Source organism: Pezoporus occidentalis, unplaced genomic scaffold, assembly GCF_034315485.1.
Source record: "Pezoporus occidentalis ecotype Australia unplaced genomic scaffold, CSIRO_AGI_Poc_V1 ctg65, whole genome shotgun sequence".
Lineage (NCBI taxonomy): Eukaryota > Metazoa > Chordata > Aves > Psittaciformes > Psittacidae > Pezoporus > Pezoporus occidentalis.
The window spans coordinates 376,824-391,958 of record NW_026915998.1 but is presented as its reverse complement, the minus strand read 5'-3'; the positions used below and the strand labels follow the sequence as shown (position 1 = coordinate 391,958).

General features: G+C 44.2%; 1 protein-coding gene across 2 annotated transcripts in view; it reads left to right on the top strand.

Annotated features, from left to right (window-relative positions):
• Nucleotides 1–13,704, top strand: part of MSN (moesin) — a 42,456-nt gene extending 28,752 nt beyond the window's left edge. The window contains exons 3-13 of one of the 2 annotated variants that reach the window (XM_062640420.1): nt 3,258–3,353; nt 3,892–4,166; nt 4,616–4,699; nt 5,048–5,194; nt 5,652–5,748; nt 6,792–6,955; nt 7,416–7,546; nt 8,228–8,388; nt 8,797–8,889; nt 9,307–9,540; nt 10,504–13,704. In XM_062640420.1, the coding sequence (XP_062496404.1) occupies nt 3,258–3,353; nt 3,892–4,166; nt 4,616–4,699; nt 5,048–5,194; nt 5,652–5,748; nt 6,792–6,955; nt 7,416–7,546; nt 8,228–8,388; nt 8,797–8,889; nt 9,307–9,540; nt 10,504–10,668 (1,647 nt within the window). In that variant the 3' untranslated portion in view covers nt 10,669–13,704. The remainder of the gene's footprint in view (nt 1–3,257; nt 3,354–3,891; nt 4,167–4,615; nt 4,700–5,047; nt 5,195–5,651; nt 5,749–6,791; nt 6,956–7,415; nt 7,547–8,227; nt 8,389–8,796; nt 8,890–9,306; nt 9,541–10,503) is intronic. The other variant, XM_062640421.1, reaches the window with a different exon arrangement.
• The last annotated feature ends 1,431 nt before the right edge of the window (nt 13,705–15,135 follow it).

Genomic DNA, 15,135 nt, shown 5'->3' with positions numbered 1-15,135 from the left:
ACTCCCTTCTTCCATGTCTCCCACACATGCTATATGAAGCAGCTTCTAAAATGCTTTGTTTCTTATCACTTTTGACCTTGGATCATCCTGGCATCTTGTTCCTTCATTCCCCTTCGGAGCCCCATATTCCTTCTAGTCTCTGGTGGAGAACTCTGCTGTCTGCTGTATCAGGTCTGTTATGTGGGGATGTCTACCCATTTGAAAGGCCTAGTAGTGTTTAAATACATAGAAATGGATCTGGAACACTTAATTCAGTGTATAAAAACACTGAACCAAAAACCTACTACGGCAGTTTCATGGTAGCAAGCAGCAAGTCCTGGGATAGTGGCTGGCTCCTCCAGCAAACCCAAGGACTCTTGTTTGTGTAATGAAGGCTCGTGGTTGAGTGGTATGGAAATGTGTCTCAGATTTCACAGGAACATGTGGAAACTTGGCTTTTATAAAAGCAGTAGTCCAAAAATGGACTGCTTGTTGCTAAGGAGGTCAGTGGCAAACTGTAACAAACTTAAAAACTTAAGATCCCATCACTTAGCATTTTGGCACTTTAGTACTTTGAAAGGCAAAGTTAGAAATATATCCATTGGGCAAATGGAAAGGGAACAGTTGAGTCCTTTATGGCCGTAGATAGAGCCCATCGTGGGTATTAAGTTAGGGTACCTGTAAGACCATGTTCAAAGTTGGTTTTGATTATTGCATATGAAACTGCAGTTGTGGCACCAGTTCAGAGCTCCTCCAGTAATAAGGTGCTGTGCTAGCAGTTTTCTTTCAGAAGTGCTTGATATGCTTGTTGTAGAAAGGGAGAGAGGCCTGCTTCATCTTTAACTAGGACAGCATGTGAGATTCAGGACAGGTTAATGCTGTGGTATAGCCTGGGATGCTTTGGCCTTTAGTACAGGAACTTGGTCCTACTGGAGTGTCTTCTCTGCTTGCGTGCTTTGATCTTGCTATCTGTTGCTAATTGTAGACTAAGCCTAGTACTGCAGGCTAAACAACACCCGGGGGTGACTTAATGTTCTCTTCGGCATGAAGAAAAGATGTCACACTCCATCTGAGAGTGTAGACTTTAGGTGTGTAAGCATAGCGTTCTGTGTTAAACAGTACTCTGTACCTCTCCTGTGTGCCGGCCCTTCTCCATCCTAAGCTGCTGCTAGTAACTGCTTAATGGAACTTCTCACAGTTCATCAGGGCTCTGAATGCTGTACACCCCCAAATAGAATTGAGCTGCCAACCGCCAGCCAGACTCCTTGCAGCTGTAGAAAGCTGTTTCTTCTTCATGCTTTTTCCCTTGCTGAATGGAACTGAATAATCTGCTAAACATGAGGTGGGAAGGAGGGAGGAAGACTATCCTTTTCACACTTGCCCCCCATGATTCAGTAGCAGCCTGGGGGTGTGATGTTGTGTACTGTGCTGTCTCCCCCTCTCCTCTGTCCAGTTTGTTGTTGTCACTGCTATTGCTGTGGAATAAAAGTCCTTTTGTGCAGGGCCACAGTGTGATGCCTTTCAGTTCCTTGCTGGCAGTCCAGCTTGTTGCATTCCCAGGCGTAAGCTGCTGACAAATGGAAGTGAGTCAGGCAGACACATGCAGCAGAGGGGGGAGCTTTCAACCCATTCAGATGTTAATACTGCTGAGAACAGCTTCCCTTGGACTCTGGACAGCCTTTCTTCCTCTTCTCCTACCTTGTGCTTTCAAAACATACAGCAAACTTTCTTCTCCAGAAGTCTCCTTAGCTGTGTGTGTGATACCCACGAGTGAAGGTTTATTTGCCCCACATTCCCTTGTGTTTAGAAGGGCTTCAGGCCAGCTCTCCAATTGGTATTCAATGAAGGACAGGCTGAATAATTTCATGGACTGCTGTGGGATGATGTATATAGAGTACATGATTCTGTGTGTGCTGCTAATGGCATGCCTCTGCTGAAAGCTTCATTTGGGTTTTGGGCTTAAAAAGAACTGGAGCCCTAATTCTGCTTTTGTAAGGCCAGAAGAAATGTGTGATCCAAGCCCTAAAGAATCTAAATAGTGATGTGTTTGCTGGGAACCTATGTCCTTGCTCTAGTGTATCTCGCCAAAGCTGGAGACCACATCACAAGGGAGCAGAGTGTATCCTTAGGGTTTCTTAAAGTAATTTAAAAGGAAGTAGGCATTTAGGGAGAAATCATAAACCATGAGAGAAGGCAGTACAAAATGACCTCACCTTACCTGGCAGAGGGGACTCCATGATCGGGCAGCGGGTTTCCCAGGGCAAGGCGCATACCCTGCTGTCCAGTTTCCAGGAGGGAAGCTGTGAGCAAGTCTGAGGGGTGGGTGGGTGTAAAATCAGCTTGGAGTGTTGTACTTTAGGTGCCGTGTCAAAGGGTATTCTCCCTTCCCATTCCTTTTCTAGTAATGGAGGGGGCAGATAAGTGCTGGTATGAGGAAAACTGGGGGTTCAGGAGCGATGTGGGGGAACCTAAGTTTCCAGACTTGCTGCATGCTGTGGCATGTTCTAGACTTGCCAGGTCACAGAGCTGTGGTCTTATGCTAGTGAACAGTCTTCATCAAGAAACCTCCCCACCCTTTTTACCAGCAGTAGCATTCTAGAGCAGTAGTCTTGCCCCCCCATGAGGCTCTTGTCTCTTGTTACAGTATGTCCATAAAGCCCTAACTCTTACTTACACAGTATGCATGGTGTGCTAGGGAAATGACCAAGGAGAGAGCTTACCTAATGATGTAGTTAATTTTTGTGGCAGCTTTGTCCTGGCATAGGAATAGCATTCCCCACTGCAGTACATCTTAATGGTGCCGCTTACTAAAGAGCCGCATGAAAGGGCGGTCCACAGCTATTGGTAGAGTAGAATACAGATCTTAAACCAGCACTGCCTAGCAGGACACAACCTTGCAGGTGATTCATGGCTTTCCCAGGAGTGGTGCATTTGCATGATCAGTGAGGGATTACCTGAAAGTGGAGCTGTGTTGCTGACTCCTGGCAGCTCTTGCACCTTTCAGAGCTGTTGCATTGTATTTTGGCTAAAAGTGTTGTCTTTTATAATTAGGTGAGGGAAGTAGTGTCCTAGCTGTTGTTTATAAATAGCAGGAAGCCAGAGAGAGAGGGGGGAGAAGGAAAAATACAATATATGTCCCACTTACCCCCTCAGATGCCGCATTATCCAGGTTTGTGCACCATAGCAGGGGAGGTAGAAGGCTAGAGCACTCGTGTTTGAACTTACCTTGAACAGTGAAATCTGCCTGGCTGGGCTCTTGCTAATCGTCTTTCTTGCAGGTCGTCAAGACAATTGGTTTAAGAGAGGTCTGGTTTTTTGGACTTCAGTATCAGGACACCAAGGGCTTCTCAACATGGCTGAAATTGAACAAAAAGGTATGTTTGCTCCGAGCTTTCACTTGGCCTGGGTTCCCTTCTCTTGGAGGGCAGGGGCAACTTCAGTCTCTCTACTCCTGTCAGGGATCTGGTCTTGCCTCTCCACACACCTGGAGTACCATAAGAGTAGTGAGTTGGTGTTGCCTTCCTTCAGCCTAGGCATCCCCTCCCCAAGGTACAAGGAGTCATGGCGTCTGACCTGATCCTCCTGCATCTAGTCCTGCTTGTCATCCAGGCAGATCTCTTATCTTTTCTGTTAATGTGCTGATGTGGTGCTCATGTGAGCATCTTGGAGGGAACCCTGGAAAGTAACTCTACCCAGCACTGACCATAACTAGTGGCTTGTCTAAAGTCCTGTGGGAAGAGGTGATGAGGTATTTGGCGATAAGGGATTGAAAATCTTTGCTTTTCTGCCCATTCACTTCTGCATTGGAAAAGAGAATTTTTCTTTTTTTCCAATGCATGCTTGCCTTGCTGTTATAAACTGGCTCCCCTTCGCTTGGTATGTAGGCTATAAAATGTGATAACTCTGTTCCAGGTAACAGCACAGGATGTACGTAAAGAAAGCCCCCTGCTTTTCAAATTCCGTGCCAAGTTCTACCCAGAGGATGTGGCAGAAGAGCTGATCCAGGACATCACACAGCGCCTTTTCTTCCTTCAAGTGAAGGAGGCAATTCTGAATGATGACATTTATTGCCCTCCAGAAACAGCTGTCCTTCTGGCTTCTTATGCTGTCCAGTCAAAATATGGAGACTTCAACAAAGAGGTGCACAAGTCTGGCTACCTTGCTAGTGACAAACTGCTCCCACAGAGGTGAGTGAACCTGGGTAGCCTCAGACCTTCTTTGCTTTAAAGGGCTTGGGATTCTTTGGGGTAGGAGATGTCTTGATTGGAGTGTTCAGAATAAAATACAGCCTTGTTTCCCTCTGAGGACTGGTGTTAGTATTCATGTAATTAAGAGCTTTAATCTTATACATCCTATTGCTACTGAAGAAACTCTAATCAGGAGTAGTGAGAGAAGCTCCAAAACAGAACAGTTGCTACAAGGAGAAGCACAACTGAATACAACTTGTCATTTGTCAGGACTCTGAATACTGACCGGTGTGTCTCTAGCTAGCCTTATAATAAAACTGTATCTCCTGGAATACTTTTGTGGGGAAAATGTGATGCCAATGGAGTTTTTAATGAAACATAATTTGAGAGTGGTGTGACTATGCATAAATGCAGTGGCTGGTTTTAAACATCTTATGTGTTCTTTCTAGAGTTCTTGAGCAGCACAAGCTTAACAAGGACCAGTGGGAGGAGAGGATCCAGGTGTGGCATGAGGAGCATCGAGGAATGATTAGGTAACCGATGGAAGTGTGAAACTGGAGTGTTTAGAGTGGTAAATGCTAGTGTGTAATGTATGAATACATACAAAGATCTGTGGCATGCTTCAGGAGGAGTTAGTATTCTTCAGGTTATTCTGCTCTGTGTACCCAGGTTCACATGCCTCTGCCGTCTCTAGTCCACATCAGCTGGCTGTTCTTGCTAAAACAAAACCGAGTTTGCACAGTTTGTTATTATCTACTGGGGTGGTGCTTGGAACCTTTGCAGCTTATTGCTGCTCTGCCCATGTAGGAAGACAACACTATCTTCTTCTAGTGGCTTATAGACCTATTAAAGAGTATCTGCTTTCTTTTTTCATGCTGCAGAGAAGATGCTGTCTTGGAGTACCTGAAAATTGCACAGGACCTGGAGATGTATGGTGTGAACTACTTCAGCATTAAGAACAAGAAGGGCTCTGAACTCTGGCTAGGCGTAGATGCTCTTGGACTCAACATTTACGAGCAGAATGACAGGTAATAAACCCCCCTCTCCTCATCATTGCTTCTAGCTCCTTTCTAGTGTAAAGGCATTCAGAATTAAACTTTCTTGAATTCAGTTCTTTAACTAGACTTTACAATTTCTATGTTCTTGGCTGTGCTTTCACGCTGCCAGAATGATCCATAAAATGTGCTGCTTTGGACAGAAACATACAAGAAGTTGGCAAATGCTGTTAAGCTAGTTTTACTTGTGTCCCCAGTCTTCCTGCCACAGATGCATTCTTCAGTTCTGTTTTCCATTAAAAAAGTGGGATTGGAAAACTGCTTCTTATGTTTATAGTTCATTTACATGACTAAATTTGCTGATTCCAGTCAAGGTAAGAGTACTGAAATATGAGGGCAGATTTGCTTGAATTTTGTGCTTTATATTGCAAGTCAAGGATTTGGAATGACTTGGGGCTCTTTTATTTCCTTTTGCTTTCCGTTTCTGCAGGCTGACACCGAAAATTGGATTCCCTTGGAGTGAGATCAGAAATATCTCATTCAATGACAAGAAATTTGTTATCAAGCCTATTGACAAGAAAGCACCAGTAAGAAGCAACATTCAAACTAAAGTTTTTGGTGGCTTAGCTGAATGATAGCACCCCCCCCCCTTCCCCCCAATGTCTTTATAATAATGCCAAGGCTGACTTAAACAGTGCTCTGCTACCTGATCTGTTCAGGGCAGTATGCACAGAATGGGTCTAATGGCAGTAGGGTGATAACTGGGATTTGTTTCTCGCTAGGAGGGTAGAATATTGAGTATAACCTTAAGCTGTTTGAAGTCAGTGCCAGGGAGAAGCTCTTTGCTTAGGGTCTCTGATTCTCCTAAGACTGTTCACATTCTCTGATAATACAATTAGGATCTGAGACACGTACATTAACATGAATGCTTCCTTTGCAGCTGACTTTAGTAGTGCCTGGGATGGTCTCTTGCAGTTTTTCCCCTTGCTTGAAGCTGAAGCTTCAGGTTATTTTGTGGGGTTTGCGGGGAGAGCTTTTTCTTGCAAATGTATAATTAATGTAATTGGTTTCATCTGTAAGGTTTATTAATTTCCTGCATCAGCTGATACCTTCTGTTCATTCTTGCTGCTTTGCTGCTTGGAAGCAGTTCCCTGCCACTGTTGCTCCTTTCTAATAGGACAGTGATTTATCCATTAGACGTAATGCTTAACATCCTTTCTGGCCTAAGACAAAACATTACACTTGCTGTGGCTGGTCAGACTGTTGCATTAAGTAATTGTGTGGGAAGAAAGGTGGGAAAAGTCATAGTCTCAGTGTGCCTGGTAAGACAGCTCCTGATAATGTTTGTAATGAAACTGTGAAGCCAAGTTGTTGTGTACTTTGTGCTAAGGATGCTTTACAGTGAAACCCGGCACACTGTAACAACAAGCTGGGCACTTATGCCCTGTATGTATTTCTTGGATTGAAATTCATTCCTGAAAGATAAGTGTTTAACTACCAATGAATTGGATACCATTAAGAAAACCTGGTGAACAGTTCCAGAGTTCTTAGGGTCTTGGAGCATATAGCATGCATAGGGGCTGCTTATGTTAAAAGAACAGGTCTAAAGCTGCTTTTTTCTTGTCCCAAGGACTTTGTATTCTATGCCCCTCGGTTACGGATTAACAAACGAATCTTGGCCCTTTGTATGGGGAACCATGAGCTCTACATGCGCAGACGTAAACCAGATACCATTGAGGTGCAGCAGATGAAAGCACAAGCTCGGGAAGAGAAGCATCAGAAACAAATGGAGAGGTTGGTTGGGTTCTGAGTAACCCTGACTTGGTTGATCACTGCACAATAGCATTATGTGGTATAAATTGCTGGCAGCACCTTAATGTACTGGAGCCAAAAATAGAGCAGGTTGCTTTGTGCTTCAGTAGATCTTAATGGGATGATGGAAATGGCATGTATCACAAATGTGGCCCACAGTTGCTTTCTTGGAATTAAAGATTTGCCTGTCCATTTGACAGGAGTGATGTGGATCTTGATGTAAGGAGCTTTCCCTTATAGCATTGCTATTATCAACTTGTCATTGAGATAAATGCCAGCAGAGCTTTTTCTTTCTCCACTGCTATAAAGGGGCATGCGTGGAATAAAACTCGTAAGCTGTGTGCTGTAGCATACATCTTTTGTGTGCTTATGGCTTTACTAGCAGTGCTCCAGTCTGGGTAGCTGTTAATTTGAAGTTACGTTATGATTTCCCTCTTATCAGAGCCCTGTTGGAGAATGAGAAGAAGAAGAGGGAGTTGGCAGAAAAGGAGAAGGAGAAGATTGAACGTGAGAAGGAAGAGCTAATGGAGAGACTCAAGCAAATTGAGGAGCAAACCAAGAAAGCTCAGCAAGGTAACATGAAATGTTCCAGTATTTCCTTAGATGCATAATCTGAGTGAGAAGGGTATAGTGAGAAGAGTGTAGCTACGAGCATCTCAGCTGTTTCGCTCTCCAGTATTATGTACTAACTGGTGTTAGGGCCCTGATTTGGCTTTCCAAAGCTTGAATGTAAGCTTTCTGTATACAGCTTGTGAAATAGGACTTGCATTAGAGATGAGTGGCAGCCAAGATGACTCTCTGGCAGCAAGTGTACCTTGCAGTTGTTCATGTGCTGCCTGGAAGCTTTATCCCAGCATGTCCATAGCAGGAGGGAATCAGAATGTAGCCGGGGTAACACCAGCCAGTACTCTGCTGGTGGGATTGCTGTCTGATTGCTTGGCCAGTGTTACAGTGTGATATTGCTCAAGCAAATCCTGTATGCTTCTCTGCCTTCTAAGTTTGTCATTTTTGGAATGAGTACTTCCTCACAAATGAATTGGGCAAGTAATCTGTCAGTTTGCACAGGCCTGTCTCTTAGCCTTCCAGCTCCAGTTACAATATGAAGCAGATGAAAGGAACAGTTGCTCCCATCTCTCCTTTACTTGTACCTCTGAAGGAGAACCCTCATCCAGGACATAGATGTAAAGGCACCTTCCTCTTCTACTGTTGTTCTTTACTTGATCTCTCTTCAAACATTCTCCCCTATGCTTTCAGAACTGGAAGAACAAACCCGCAGAGCTTTGGAGCTGGAACAGGAGAGGAAACGAGCTCAGGAGGAAGCAGAGAAACTGGCTAAAGAACGTAGAGAAGCCGAAGAGGCAAAGGAGGCCCTATTGAAAGCATCCCATGATCAACAAAAGACCCAGGAACAGCTGGTAAGTGGGTGAACTGAAAATTGGGTAGGTAGAATAGTGACAGGGCATCTAAGCTCTTCAAGCAAACCAGGCTATGAATATAGCAAGGAAGCATACTCTGGTTCCTTAATCTATAGCCTCAAGCAGATGAACTTATACCCGAATACAAGTTTATTTGTACAGTAGATATGAATTGTGCTCTTTTCCTTTTTTGTATGTGATGCCGAGAAGAGTGTAGAGCTCACTAATTGCTTTTCTTGGGTTTTCGTTTTCCTTTGCATCATGGTGATGTCAATTGGACTGAAGTTTACAGAAACATTTTCTTACTGTAAAGATGGTGGAGATACTGTTTTTATTCAGGACTTTGACTGAATGTTTCATCTAGCATGTACTTTGGTTCTGTCCCCACTAAAAGCCTTTCTTTTGCAGGCTGCTGAGATGGCAGAACTCACAGCTAGGATCACGCAGCTGGAGCTGGCCAGGCAGAAGAAAGAGAGCGAGGCCCAAGAGTGGCAACAGAAGGTAAAATAGAATCTGGGCAAACAGCAGTACTTTTTACGGAGTTGCTCTTCATTCTGTGTTGCGACCCAAAGTACTGCACTAGAAAACACACTAGTGTGAATGTCTGTAAGCTTGAGGCCCTTGTCAATACTCAGCTTTACTTTTCTTGGTGGAATGACTGCTATTCTGACTCCATGTAGCAATATTTTGACTAATGAGGCCTATAGCCCATTTTCAATGAATTAGAAGCATTCTTCAAAACCCAGAACTGTTAGCAGGAAGCTTTGCAAATGGTTGTGGCCGAGTAGCTTTGGAGCATAGTGCCTCCGTGGCAAGGTTTCCTGTAATAAGCACTGAGTAGTGCTTCTGTGTGCTTCTGCGGGAAGACACATGCACTCAGGATTATATTGGCTAACTCAGTGACATGTCCTGCTGCAGGCACAGATGGTGCAGGAGGACCTAGAAAAGACCAAAGAGGAGTTGAAGACTGCCATGAGCACTCCTCACGTCACTGAGCCCATGCACTCTGAGAATGAGCATGATGATGAGCAGGATGAGAATGCGGCGGAAGCCAGTGCTGAGCTGCGGTCAGAGGCCACCATCAAGGACCGCAGTGAGGAACAACGCACCACTGAAGCGGAGAAGAACGAACGGGTCCAGAAGCACTTGAAGGTAAGGAGTCATGGGAGAGAGGGTGTGTGTCTGGGGGCTGCTTCTGGTTGTGTTACCAATAATTGCAGCTGGTATTTACTGTATTTAAAAGAATAAAGGAAGGGGGGAAAGAGGTGGTCATGATCTTGTCAGATAGCTGCTTGAGCAAAGAGGCAGATCTTGTCTCCTTGACTTCCATTTCACTGCGAGTAGGGAAGCATTTTAAAGCAGTGCCAAAAAGCAGCATCTGTTGGATGTAGTGTGCTTGCATGAGTCTTGCCAGCCATCTGACAGCTGTTCATAACTCTGGGTGCAATGAATTGGAGAACTTGGTCCAGTTCCTATCAAGCAGCTGTCTGTAACTGTCTTGTCTGTCTGGGTTGCATTGCAAAACCCTGGAAGCAGCTCACTAGGGCTCAGGATGGAGAGATCAGTGCTGTGCCACTTTCCCATATGGAGCTCCAGTGTTCTGGTGTTGACTCTTTCCAAGCTTTTTGTTACACTGCGTGCTAGTTGCCTGATTTGCATCAGGCTTTGCTTGTTCTGCATCGTGCCGTGATAGTTATGCACAGCAGAGTGACAGAGGTACACTTTATCTTCTTCATCAAGCTGCTTTTGTGATAGAAGCCTTGTAACTGCTTGCATCCTGCAAGATGCCCTTGTTGAATTTAGGGGTCCCTCCATTTCACTTTTTGACGTACATGAGTGATAGACTGCCTGATGGCTTCTACCTTCAAATGTCAGGGAGAAATATTAACAGCTCCATATAATCACAGGGTTGGAAGGGACCTCTTAAGATCATCTAGTCTCCCTTCCTCGCTCAGACAGGGTCAGCTGGGGCAGGTTGCCTGGAACTGTAAACATTCAGGCTTAACTGTTTCCATAGACACTGAATCTTTGGGAGGATCAGTAAGAAACCTCCTTGTCCAGCTTTGTGTCTCTGGCGTGTGCTAACCCTATGCTATCTGCTTCCCTTCTCTGAAGGCTCTTTCCTCAGAGTTGGCAAATGCTCGGGATGAAACCAAGAAGACAGCCAATGATATGATCCATGCTGAGAACATGCGTCTAGGCCGAGACAAGTACAAGACCCTCCGTCAGATTCGGCAGGGCAACACCAAGCAACGCATCGATGAATTCGAGTCCATGTAAACTCTCCCTGCACCTGCTGCCCTGCACTCTCTTCTCCTCTCTTTCCCATCCTCTCCCATCATTCACTCGTAATCGTGCTACGCTGGAACCACTACAGAAGAGTGACCATGGTCTTATTTATCAAGTTTTGGGCAAATGCTGGAGTTAAGCAACAGAAGAAAGAATAGTATTTACATCTTCCTGGGGTGGCTTGTCGAAGCAAACGTGTACTGGGGCAAATCTGAAATTGCTTGGCTTTGGGTAAAGTCTCACTGCGTGTAGTTTTGCATTCCTTGCTGAAGTGGCCGTGTTGCTGTCCTCTCCCACTGGGTGAGGTGGTGGGCAGATGCTTTCACTGAATTATGTACAGTAAAGTGCTAAGTTTGACACTGTGCCTTCCTACTAACTTGTGCAAGCTTCAGTATTAAGCTTAGTAGCCAGGGTCTGAATTTCTGATGATAACAGGGTCTGAATCATGTAGTTGAGAAGAGGAGGCTGGAGCTTAGGAAGAAGGGTTAGAGATACAATATGGGCTTTCTAAAAGACCAAAGCTTTTGTCCTTCAAACATAAGCAGACCAAACAGATTCTGTGGCGTTCCTGCTGGTGTTGCCTTTATTGTTTAATGATGGAACTTTGAATTTCTAATCATGCAGAGGCCTTTGGAATATTTCCACTGATGCAGTGTGGTTTGGAGCCTTGAATTCCCTGCTTTCTAGAAGTCTTGTCTCTGGTAAATGGCTTTGTTCACTGTCATTTGTCTGACTTGAATGTAACCACTGAGGCAGAGATAGCTAAGAACCACTGCCTTCTTTTTTGGGTTTGCCTGTGGAAACCTAAAGGGGTAGGTAAAAAAGGAGTCAAGACTCAAAATTTTTGTAGCTGTATTTTTCCTTTCTGAACCAGGATATTTCTAGTCGTGTGAATAGGAAATCAGGTCTTTTCCGTAAGAGGCCTTCTTAACACATAGTCATTGGTGCCTTATGACTGTGTATACATCTAGTGTAGCTCAGATGCAATCATGAAAATTGATCAGCAGCTGGGGACCAAAAAATACTCTTACCTGGGTCACGTACAAGACTGTATCTGTCTTCCTGGCTTCAAGCAGCGTTTGAGGGGAGAGGATCCTGAGATACTTGTCCAGTTGTTGCCTTAATCCTCACTAGCATTCTGCCAGATCCCTGGCTCAAGTGCTTTTCCTTCCCCAGAAGGATGCTTTGCCCCTTTGTAGCTTTGAGAACAGAAGGCTTTGTCTCTTAGAAGTGGTTGTGAGACTGGTCCCAAGAGCCATTTGTACCAGTTACTGTATTACCCATCACCTCCTGTCTTCCCAGCTATCCATGCTGTAGCTAGCCAGAATCCTTCCTGCCATTTCTGGGGAGGAAACAGCCATGCACGCTCAGGGTTGAATTGGATTTTTGCCTTGATCCTTCATAGAAGGAAATGTAAACCTTCCGAAGAGGCCTCTTAAGAATGGATTCCACCTACAATGGAGTCCTCCTTTGCTTTGCCCTCCTTGGGTTAGCCTGTCTCCATAGGAAGTCATCAGGCTAGCCTGTGGCTTATTTTCTTGCCTAGCATGATCCTAAGTCTTGTGACTTTCTCAGTTTTATGGATTTCCCCCTTTGTATGGTATCACTGCTAGTGGTGATAGAAAGAAAACATCTGAATGCTAGAGCTTTTTCAGCTCCTTGCTCTATGGGAAAGGTAAAGGGGGACTGTGCCAAAAAGAAATGTTCCTGATAGTGTTAATAAACTGCAGTATTTCCCCAAGAATTCCTTGGGCTGCTGGAATCAACCTTACCAGTGCTGTATTATTTTATTTTTTGGGAGCAATACAAGTCTGTGTGGAGATCCATACAAATGCCAACCAACCAACCTCTGTTAGGAGCATAGCTTAGCGTGTTCCTAACCCTGGATGCCTTCTAAACATCCAGGCAGGTCATGTAGAAGCCCCCTTCTCCTCCCTGGATACAACAGTCTTTTGGGGGATCATGACATGGTAAGCTTTTGGTTGGCCAAAGTAGTTTGAAAGTCACAAATGACAGATTGCAGTTAAATTTGTCAGAACTGATGGGGTGTGTTTCTGTACTGAAGGGTTACTGGCACTGGCTCTACGCGAGTCTCAATATTGGGGGAACAGACAACCTTTACACTTCTGTTTTGGTGCTTTAAAGCTGGTTCTCAGCACTTCCGCTCTGTCCATTGCAACTATTGATGCATTTTGGGGTGAGAAAAGCCTTTATTACGTTTTAGCAACTTCCTAACAAGCTGATGTATGGTGCCTGGAATATGTGTTCAAATAATAAACCAGTAAACCTTTTTTGCTCTGGGTCACACCACACTGCTGAGATCATGTATTATGATGCTGGCATGACTTCTGTTTATAGGGTTTTTTAATCGTTCTAATTCCAAATAGTCCAATATAGGAATAGAACGGCTTGTGCCAGTGAGTCTATTTAACTCTTTGTAGTTGTTTCAGCCCTGCCTTCTTCTTAACCAGTATTATATTCCAGTGGTATCTAATGATATTTGATTTCAATACTTCTAGCTATGCACAATTAGAAAATATTAGTCATGGGACGGAGGCTGTGGTTGTGGTCCTCCTTCCCTTGGAAATGTATACTGTATTGTAAAGAAATGATATTTTGCAAGAAAACTAATGTAAGAAGCTTTCAGTATTATGGTGAGATTTGTAGACACGGTTTTTTATTTGTTAGAATACAGTGAATTGTTCTTCTTCCTCTCCATGTTCCAGTTTCATTGGATAACTGCTCCTCTTGGGGATGGGGGAAGTACTTTATCAAATGTTTGCCTGGCTTGGTTTTTGTTTTTTTTTTCTCTTTTTTTTTTTGTTGCTGTAAATTATGTTTTTGACCAGTCTTTTTACTGGATTGTAATAAAACATCAGTTCCTTAAGGTTATGGAGTAATTCGTGGGTCCATGTGCTTATCTGCAGACAGAACCTTGATATTAAGGCATTTTTTTCCTGTTTGGAGGAGTTGTTAAAATCCATACCCTTTTCTTCCTAAAGTGCCAATAAAGTTCAGAGAAACTCAGCAGATGGTGTCTGGCTGGTTACTTAAGGCATGCTTTGAGCCTAGTGCTGTCTCCTGGCTAAACAGGTCCTGAGAGGTCAGCCTTGTAGCACTCTTGCAAATAAGGAGATCGTACATCCCCAAAGGCAGCAGGTTGAATAACATCCCTTTCTCTGCCTGCCCAGCCCTCTAAGCTGTCGGACGAGAGCAAGTACTGGAATTCACATTTCTTTGTGGACACAGAGTCTATTTATTTTATATATATATATTTTTTATATATATATAAAAATATATATTTTATATATATATATATTTATATATATATTATATTTTATATATATATATATATAAACTTATATTGTGTTTAACTTGCAAATGGACTGGTCAAATGGAGGAGGAACTGCTGCTGGAACTTGCCACAAGTGAGTGCCTGCCATGCCACTTCCATGCCTGTTAGCTTACACAGCAAGGTTAGTGTGCAGAGCGTGGTTGGGCCTCTGATGCTGCTTGCTTCCAACATCCTCCTGCGTCTGTCTTGCCTTGACCCTGTATCAGGGATTTAACCCTATTTGTTTTGCAGCTACCTTACTGTGACTATCTTATCTCTACCTGTTTTCCTGAGGTCTCAGGGTTGGGTCCAGTGGTTTCAGAGCCCAGCTACCTTTCTGCTAATGAACTGTGTGATTTTTTTCTTTGTAGCTGCTTCCTACGTGCTTGTGAAGAGGGGCTTGGCAGAACCTCTGCCTTAGGGCTGCTGCACTGCAGAATAAGGCAGAGATTTCATCAGAATGTGTTAGTGCTCAGAGATCTGGAGCTAGGGGAGAAAGCTCAACTTGTCTATAAACAAAACATGAAGTGTGGGCCAATGGATACTTCTGCAGTCCCCACCAGGCAGGGCATGGATCCAGCTTCCATAGGTGGGGTTTTGTTCCTTCCAGGATTTCAAACTCCTGAACACCAGCAGAGGAATTGCATGCCTGCTTCAACGCTACTGCAGCCTTCAGGTGAAGACTGCATTGATCTGAGAACGTTGCTTTCACAGCTGGGGGGTTCTTTTGGCTTTTATGGTCCTTGCTTCTCAATGTACAATACCTTTCAGCTTGTGCTTAAATTTCTGGAGTCTCTGGGGTTTCTGCTTGCAGCCAGGTTACTTTTCTGCTGGAGTGGCCTGGCTTTCATGGCATTCCTTTGCTTGAATGTGTGGAGACTTAGGAGGCTTGCTGATTCTCCTGTTAGGTATATCCGTATTCAGTTTGTCTTTGAAGAAATGGAAGTGCAAAGCATTAAAGGCTGAACAATGCCCAAGTGAACATCCAGCCAAGTCATGGGTCTCTGAAAGTTAATAGTGGTTTAAGATGGACCTTCTCAGGCAGAATAAAGTGGGTATAGGGAAAAGTAAAGGAAAGAATGAGGATCCCTGCAAGAAGGGATATTGGGAGCTGCTGGAAGGGG